This window comes from Protobothrops mucrosquamatus, unplaced genomic scaffold (genome assembly GCF_001527695.2).
Source record: "Protobothrops mucrosquamatus isolate PMUCROS unplaced genomic scaffold, P.Mucros_1.0 scaffold2789, whole genome shotgun sequence".
Taxonomy (NCBI): Eukaryota; Metazoa; Chordata; class Lepidosauria; order Squamata; family Viperidae; genus Protobothrops; species Protobothrops mucrosquamatus.
This window is the reverse complement of record NW_015388826.1, coordinates 310,670-320,256: the sequence shown is the minus strand read 5'-3', so window position 1 is coordinate 320,256 and position 9,587 is coordinate 310,670. Positions and strand designations below refer to the sequence as shown.

Here is a 9,587-nt window from a genome sequence, read left to right as displayed (position 1 = left end):
GAAAACTCACCTCCTGGGTCCTGCTAGATGACACTGATCGACGGGACCAGGGGCAAGCCCACTCTGATACATCTCAGAGGGCAGGCAGAATCAGGCAGAGACAATCCTTATGCTAGGGCCTAGGCCAGTGATGGCGAACCTTTTAGAGACCGAGTGCCCAAACTGCAACCCAAAACCCACTTATGTATCATCAGGTGCCCGATGGGCGTGGCCCATTGGGTGGGCGTGGCTGCGGTGGTAACGGCAGACTGGGTGGGACGAAAAAGTTCAATCAATCAATTCCAACTTTGCGAGATCTTTTTTTTTCCCGCGAGAAGTTGAAATTGACTGATTGATTGAACCTTTTTTTTTTTTTTGCACACGGCGGCGGAGCCCTAAAGCAAAAAGGTTTTATAAAACCCAGCTGAAGGCCTAGGACTGGGGCGACGGTGCGCGTGCCCACAGAGGGCTCTGCGTGCTACCTGTGGCACGCGTGCCATAGGTTCGCCACCACGGGCCTATGCAATATAGCACTTAAAGGTGACAAGCAGCAGCTTGAATTTCCCCCTGGAAGGCCACTGTAATTAATGCATTGCACAGAATATGGGTGTTACGTTGGTATGGGGTACTCTACCAATCACTGCTCATCCTGCTGAATTTTTATGAGCTGTAACTTCCAAGTGATTTTTTTTAAAGAGACTCTCATGTAGAATACATTTCACCATCCAGGAGATGAGCAATACATAAATGACTGTATGAAGGAAAAGGTACAACTGGCATACATCATGGACTTGTATGAAGGTTCTTCTGATCACGGCTTCTACCAGCTGTTCAAGTAGGAACTGTGAGACAAGGAGGACCTCCACATTATGCACCAGGCTTGAACAGGGCAGTGGAGGAGCTCCAAAACGATGCGGTTCAAACACACACGGCCATTCAACCTTGCTAGCTTTTTGTCCGAGCTCGTTTCTCCCATCCAGTCCCTGCACTCACTGCCTTGCAGTCAGCTCAGGAAGATACCATGATTAAAGTATTGAAAAGAAATGAAGAGCAACATGATGGTTGCACTTTCGCTATCCAGACACGGTCCTAGGTCATCAAAAAGAGTAATCAGTGCCATTTCCACACTATGCCCCAGCCTGAAAACCCATACTTCACATGGCTTGTATAGGTAGAAATTCCTAAATTATAATTATATAAATATAATTCAGCAATATCTGGAGGGTATAATAAGCTATATTTATAAAAGAAAAGTAATAATTAGGACCATTATTTTGCCTATACTATAGGCTTAAAAATTGCCTATATTTTCTATGTTTATCTAAGAAAAAAATGTATTAGACTTTTGTTCCTCTGTTAATATGCCATTCAAATGGGAATTATATTGGGAATTCAAATGGGAATTAAATGGGAATTCTGAGGATCCGGTGGCAGGATAAGGTACCAGATACAGATGTCCTCTCCAGAGCAGGCCTATCATCAGTTTACACTCTGTTGATGAAAGTCCAGATGCGCTGGGCAGGCCACGTTGTAAGGATGCCAGACCATCGCATCCCTAAACAGCTCTTCTATGGTGAGCTGTCTCAAGGAAAGCGATCGCACGGGGGACAAAAGAAGCGATACAAAGACACGCTGAAAGCATCTCTCAAGTCCCTGGATATCGACACCATCTCTTGGGAATTTTTGGCGCATGATCGACCGACANTGATGGCCCATAATCCATAAGATGTCAAGGTCCTCATCGAAATCGATGGACGAACAACATATTGTAAGCAAAATCATTGACTACTCCTGTTAAACTCCTGTTAGATATTGTCTTTTTCTGAAACCCGATTTAGTAGTTTTTTTTAAAAAAAGTGGAAAAAGTAGAACATATGCTTCAATGAACTCATAATCATGAAATTTTGATTTTCCATGAAAATATAATATACAGAAAATTTATCACTGCAAAATTACATTAGTATTACATTCGAAGAAAGCATTTAAGCCATCATTCCATTACCTACTCAGAGTAGTGCATTAAATTAAATGTATCCCCAAATATAGATTTCTTTATATAACGTCCTCAAATGACAGAGGAAAAATTACTACCAATTTTTCTTTATTAATCTTTTGTTAAAAAAAATACTTTAATCTTCTAAAGTACAATTTTCTATAATTTTAAAAATACACTTACAATACAGCTGAAGGATAGAGTTACAATTTTAGACCAGCAATTTCAGTTAAACCTATTATGACAGAGAACTTGGAAAAAACCTTCATAAAACCTTTAAATTTATTTTTAAATCTCTAAAGATTTCTAATTATTACATACCTAGTATATTGCCATTTTAATGGTAATATTATGAAAATATCCAATGTATCTGATGAACAACATATTGAATTTAGATTTACTCACTGTTAAAGAAATTCAATAAAATCAATAGGTCAACAAATAACAAATGTATTATTATATGATAAGTTTTATCCAGTAATCCCTCAAGGACAATAGTCCTGAGAACACAGAACAGATCAAATTATCTCCTTCCTATTAGTTATTTCTAAGATTTTAAAAGCCTAACCTCAGAAACTACAAAAGGAGACATGGTGTGGTTGGACATTGTGCAGGATAAAGAGGAACATTAGATCTGAAGGATTTAATGGACATTGGTCTCACATTATGTCCCAAACATAATGGCAAAAAATAGTTACTAGTCAGAAAACTGAATTTCTCAGAATATTCAGAATTGGATTTTAGATTGCCTTTTGTAAATTAGATCCAAGTCATCTAAAGTTATTTATGACTAAGTTCTGTGAATGTCAGTTGCAATTAGCTGGCCATTGTATATTAAGAATGTCTCCAATTTACTGGTGTTGTTTTTATAATAGCATTTAAAAAAACATTAAGCTGAATGAGTTACAATAGCAATTGAAATAATTTTCATGAAAATTGTTTGCTCTTTATAATTATGTCTAACCAATAATGTCCCAGAGGTAAATTTACCGGTCAGTCACATTAAAATGCAGTATAAATATATAGTCTTTCATATTATTTTTTTTGCATTTACATTCTAAATTATATTACAATTTTCTACCTTCTGCCATAAAGAGGGATTGCAAACCTTTGCGAACATTAAGCAATTCTTCTTCATGCTGTGATTAAAAAAAAAATAAGCATAATTTATTTTTAAAAATAATTTCCCCAAAACTTTGTTTAAAGTTATGTATAATAAATACAGAATTGAATGTATGATGAAAAGATAATATTTACCATTTCCTTAAGAAATTTATCTTGAATCCCCTTAATATCTTCTTTCAATAAATGTACCTGAAATGCATCCAAAATAATTATTTATTTTGAAGCAAACTTGAATCTATAACTGATAGTAAGGGCAAATAAATGGCTTTACAATGCTTCCAACACATAGTCATTTCAGAATTCTGTGTTGGTATAACATGACTTCTAGGCTGCAACTTATCACTAGTCTGTAACAGTGTTTCAAGGGTTGTAAGCACTTCTTTTAAAGGTTCAGAGTTATCCTCCTTCTTTCATTTGCTTTTCTAGTTCTGAAATTCACATTTTCTATGTTTCAAAACTTCAAACAGAAACCTTTGAGGGAGATGGGTGGTTCAGAAATGTGATAAACAAAAAAAGCAATCCTGATGCTTTCAATAATTGTTCTGACTTTGCTTATAAGACTAAACTACTGATTATCTTGTCTACAGACTGGGGGGAAAACTGAGAATAATAATAGACATATAAATCATACACCCATATAAATTCCTCCGGGGCCACAATTTTGTATTGGGAATGATTCAGAGACCCAAAAAGATCATGGCAGAACTATTTACTGATAGGCAAAGCTGATTCAAAGAAATTATGGTAACTGCACAGAGAAACGGCAGTCAGCATACATTATGATTGGAAAATTATGCTCACAGATGCCAACAATATGCTTGCTGAATCATATTCCACCTGTGGGACTGCCCTAAACACTATATACAATTAAGCACAGGTTGAAAGCAGGAAGAGGTGAGTACCCACTAGTTCCAAAGTTATGAGGCAGGAAAACAGGAAAGATTTCAGATTTTATGCTCCAGAATATTTCAGGACACAGGGAAGGAAGGAAGGAAGGAAGGAAGGAAGGAAGGAAGGAAGGAAGGAAGGAAGGAAGGATGTATTGACTGATTGTTTCATAAGAAAAGTTTAACATTTGTACTAGGTTTGCAACATAAACACTAATAATCATTACAAGGAGTAGAAAATTCAAACCATATTAACTTTTTGGGGGCAGTAGCTATTTCAATTTGCAGAATGTTTCTGTATATTGAAAGTAGATGTTAGAAACAGTATTTTTTAGAAGGGGAGTGTATTTTAAACCAACTGTACTTTTGACTAGCATACAAAACCTTACTAATTCAAGCTAATTTCTTCCTTGTTTTCTCAATGAAACCCCAAGTACTTTATTTTGTGCTAGCTAATGATAAGGACCTTCCTGCTCTGACCCCAATTAGATCATTATTTCCCTCTTTTGCCTTAACCATTATGATCACCTCAGCCAGCCACAAGGAAAAATACATACTTGAGACAGAAAAATATTTTCCTCTTGATCAGCAGTATGGAAAACGTTCTTCTCAAATGAAGTTCTAAGATTCTGGAATCTAAGAAAGCGTAGATCAAACCAACATTTGAATTATTTGCTTTGACATAGAGAAAAATATTCATAATAAAAAAACACTTGTTTCCATTTTATGTAGCCAGACTTATAGTCACAAGACTGCAGCCCTTCTGGATCAAGGCCAGCTGCTTTAGCAACCTGTTACTACTGTGAGGAAAATAAGTGCTCGGAGGAATGGGAGCATATCAGCAAAAGAGAAACCTGGAAGGAATGTGTGTTAATCAAACAGACACATAGAGGTCTTGAAGTGTCACAGTAAATTTTATCAACATTTATATGGCAACCTACTGACCTGTTTTTTTTTCTAAGACTTTCTTGAAGATAATAAGTTTTCTTTCTTGAAGATAATAATAGTAGAAGGGTGGGGAGTAACTTGAGAATTGTATGCATGCTTACATTGTTTATTACTTATGCATCATTTTTTCTCAATTTTTTTGGGAGGATATCCCTCCATTGTGCACAATTAAATATAAATACTGCAGTGAACCTTGATTATTGGTTTTGAGTCCTGCATTTTGATTCCATACTACTGACAGCCCACTAAATATCTCTGGAAATATTTTTCAACAAGGAATAAAGATAATAGATGTTCTCTGCTGATTCCTATCTGCCAAATGGTATTCAGTGCCACCTTGGCTATAAACCTTTGAAGGTAACACTTAAGCACTATGGATTATATTATCCAAATAACAGGTTTATCCTTAAAAGTCGTCATCACACTTTATGGCAGTAAATTCCATACACAGTTTGCTTTGGTTTAATTATACTGAGAATCTCTGTCAATGAGTGAGCTGAAATTCTAGGATTATGAAAATAAAAATTTTCTTAAAGAAAAAAGATAATCACTGGGACTACCATGGCTGGCTTACGCCATCATTTATCAACTTTGATTTTCAGATATTATTATTACATCGTACACCTCCTAAGGAATATAAATTAATGGCTTTTAAAAGTATAATTATAATAATTATTATTACATTGATAATAGAATGTCTTTGTTATATTATAATAAAAAGGAAATATACTAACCTCTGCTGCTCATTCTTGTTGTAAGTGCTAAATGTTTCAAAATGCTTCTTTGAAAAATTCTAAAAATAGCCAATGTGAAATACAAATTTGAGTTCATTAGACTTTAAACATAAATCAAATATAACTTTACTACAAGCTGTAATGATTTCATGCTCTATTTTAATCACTTGCTTACAAGACTTTCTGCTAAGGCCCATAAATTTTCAGACAGCATAATGAAGTCATTTTTATTGAGCAGCTCAGACTTGTAAAAATGTAGGGTGAAGTAAGAGATACAGTGAATCATGATCATATTCAATCTCAAAGCATGATGTCATTCTTTTTAAAAAAAACTGATTCCAGTCTTAGAAATTTTAATCCAGATATCCATTTAATGTACTGAGGCTTTTGCATTGCACCAAATCAAAAATGGGCCAGAGTTAATAAATGAGGAGTTGACCTTTCCTTTAAAAAAATAAAATAGCGATAGTAGTTACAAGTTAGTACTGCTGCTGGAAAGCATTTTGTCTCCTTCCTATTTAGAAACTGTTCAGTTCCAAGCAATGGTTGGGGAAACAAAGCTATGGAGCAATTTACCACTGCTGGAATGATTTACTACAATTAGTTGCAAAATTTTGTTTTATAGTCCGTGACACCAAAGCCAGCCTTAGAAGCTGACTGGTATGTTTTCCTTTTTTTATACCAATTCAAAGAATATACTTTGCTTTAATATTTTTTTAAAGTTATTTATTAAAATACGTTTAAGTAATTTAATATTTTTCTAAAGGAAAATAACATACCGAAAAATCTTTTTCCATAGTTCTCAATATTTGTGAATCTCTTTCAAAACTTTCAAGCTCTTTCAGGAGGCAAGAATGAAGTTTTTCCAGCTGTCTGGTTCTGGAAAAATATAAGCAAAAGTTAAATATACAACACATATTATAATAACAACAACATGAAACTCTGGGAATTCATTCTATACAAACCTGTGCTTGTGTACATCTCTTCCCATTGTGTACATATGCTGGTTAGCTGTTTGCAGTGACTGCTTTGCAAAACAATCAATTTTCTTTGATCGGTTCTAAAAATACAAAGGTTACATCATTATTCCTTTCAAACTGAGCATGGACTGAAATTAAAAAAAAAGTTTTTTTAAAAATTGTGAAATCCTATCATGTCCATGTAACCTAAACATCTCAAATCATCAATCATCCTGAAAGGTTTTTCTTGTTTAACAATACTATATCTACATATACACATACATACACAAACATATTGTACACACACACATACATACACACACACACACAAACATATATACACGGCAGCAATCATTTAAAAAGAGTATAGAAAAACATTTGTTTTTTTATCCTCTCTCTCTCTAAGATGACAACATAATTTCCTTCTTTTTTATTTTCTAATCACCAAACTCATAAATCAAAATTGATTTTTTTTCTTTTTTTTTCAGCAGAGTCCATAAGGAGTCTCCAGGCATTGAGTAAAAGATAATTTTGCTATTTCTGCTAATTTTGACATCGTCATTAGCCATTCCTTGCTTTTGGGTATGTCAAAGTCTTTCAAATTTGTGTATAATCTCACAGCCGTTATCATATACAAAAACAATCCTCCATATCTCTTTTCTCACTTTCTATCCTTTAGTTTCAACAAAAAGGTATGGTTTCAATTGAATATTAATCTTTAAAATTCTTTTTATCACTGTATGTATTTAATCCCAAATGTTTCTGGATTTTTCGCCACGCCATGAGGCATGATAAAATAATTTTGTTGTTGAGCTGCTCAATAGCCTGGAAAGCAATATCTACCAAAAATTGTCCAAGAATTATCCAAGATTTTAAAAAAATCGTTGTTTTTAAATGATTTTTTTAAAAAAAATAAAAATAAAAATTCGAAACCCACAGGAATAGAAGTATTATTAGTGTCTGACAATTTGTCTTCAGGCCAGCACTGTTTATCGTCAGGCTGGCACAGGTGATACAGGTAGTTCTCAGTTAGTAACTGTTTGTTCAGTGAACATTCACGGACTTTGCAACCAATTCTCACATTTATGACCTTTGCAGGTTGTAAAGCAAAGAACGCTGAAGTAAGAGCATAAGCACAATTGTGGTTTCATTTAGTGACCACTTCATTTAATAAATGAGTTGCCAACCCTAATTGTAGTCACTAAATGAGAATTACCTGTAATTGAAAAGAATATCAACTCCTTTGCCTATAAATGTGCCTATAAATGCCTGTGGATTTATTTAATGTACAAAGGGAAGAGCCCTTGGGATATTTTCTGATTCTAGAATGTGATATATTAACTGATCGCTCAATAGGAGAGAGCAGAATGGTATTCCTGTTATTACCTATGGATACTTTAAAATTTTAAAAACTGTTTTTAAAATAAATCCTTTAACTAAATCTTCTGGAGATTATGGTTTGGCCCTGAAGACAATAATTAAGGTTCAAAGGGCTTTTTTTTTGTTCTCATCGTTTTTATGTCCAGGACATTTGAAATATTTTAAGTTGTGTTCTGTTGGGAATGCAGAATGATTTAGTTGTTTCAAAATTCGTTCTGCTGAAGGTAGCCATTTTGAAACATCTGAAGAAAACCAAGACACAGACACACATTCTTGTCTATACATTCAATTCGGTGAGCAAAAACAATAAATTCAAATTTCTGTAATATTCTGAATATACATGGAAATATGACCCTACAATGAGATTATAAAGAATAACCTTTATAAAAGAGTAGAATGAATGTTTATGTTACACATTCACACAAATATACATGCAAAAACACAGATGTCCATCATTACCAGAATATTTGAGACAAAGGCAGCATGCACTAAATATATACTTCCAAGAAAGATATAAATATTCACCTGTATTTTCCTAGCAAATTCCTTATGAAGCTTCTGACAAATCATCTCTACATTTGAACAGTCTGTATCCCAGCCTTCCCCATCAAAAAGAGACGTCTCATTGACAGAAAAAGTAGATAAGCTTTCAGATACTGAAAAAGAATGCTATTTTAAGATTTAGATGTTATTTACTCAAACTGAATTATCTTTTTAGTTCTAATGTGCTCTACAAGACTTAACACATCTTCTTCAGAGAATATTCCCCTAATATGGCGTAAGCAATTTTCAGTGTTGGGAATAACGGACAGAAAACCAGGAGGTCACTGCTTCTTTGGACCATTTTAGCAAGTTGCCAGAGGGCTTTATTCTCTGAACAGAAAAATAATTACAGCTTCCTATAAAAAGATTAAATACTAATATATAGAGGTAATACTATTTTTGAACTGCGTGTTGTCAAAAATAAATTCTTGTAAAACCATTACTGATGACTCCTCTATTCAAAGAAACTTCCTGCTATTATTTTTATTTTGAGACAACAGATAATAAAATACAAGTTTCTATTAAACTACAAAATTACCCTTTATCAGATATCTGCAAAAAAAAATAAATCTCATACTCAAAAAGTCTGAAGATTACTGACTCTAGCAAATCCAAAATGAAATCAAAAGAGCTTGCAGATTGGTAGCATGGTCCTCTCAAATTGAAAAGTAACATAAAGTGACATAAATTCACAGCTTTATTATATGCCATATATGACTTGTGTCATTTCTTACTCCAATGATTTTTACAACTCACCTTTATAAGTGCTATCATCTGCTTTGAATAACTTTCTAGGGAGAAGCTTTATTTTCCTTTCCTCTCTCCTGATTTCTTCTTCATCATCAGAGTAATTTTCTGTATCTTCCTGATACAGTCGTTTGAAATTAGGATGTATTGTAGGTCCTTTAATAAGATTATATTTAAACACATGTTATAAAAATAGTAACAATGCTGCTTTGCACATTTTAGACATCCTGAAGAGGATGTCTCCAAATAATGTTCAAAACACCTCAGGAAAACTGTCACTGATTTTTTTTTT

General features: G+C 33.9%; 1 protein-coding gene across 1 annotated transcript in view; it reads right to left on the bottom strand.

Moving 5' to 3' along the window:
- Window positions 1-3,039: 3,039 nt before the first annotated feature.
- Window positions 3,040-9,587, bottom strand: part of SYCP2 (synaptonemal complex protein 2) — a 36,479-nt gene continuing 29,931 nt past the window's right edge. Inside the window, exons 28-35 of the mRNA XM_015825751.1 lie at window positions 9,305-9,451; window positions 8,531-8,661; window positions 6,632-6,726; window positions 6,446-6,545; window positions 5,667-5,725; window positions 4,542-4,620; window positions 3,230-3,286; window positions 3,040-3,111 (exon numbers count right to left, since the gene is read on the bottom strand). Of these exons, the coding sequence (XP_015681237.1) occupies window positions 3,040-3,111; window positions 3,230-3,286; window positions 4,542-4,620; window positions 5,667-5,725; window positions 6,446-6,545; window positions 6,632-6,726; window positions 8,531-8,661; window positions 9,305-9,451 (740 nt within the window). The remainder of the gene's footprint in view (window positions 3,112-3,229; window positions 3,287-4,541; window positions 4,621-5,666; window positions 5,726-6,445; window positions 6,546-6,631; window positions 6,727-8,530; window positions 8,662-9,304; window positions 9,452-9,587) is intronic.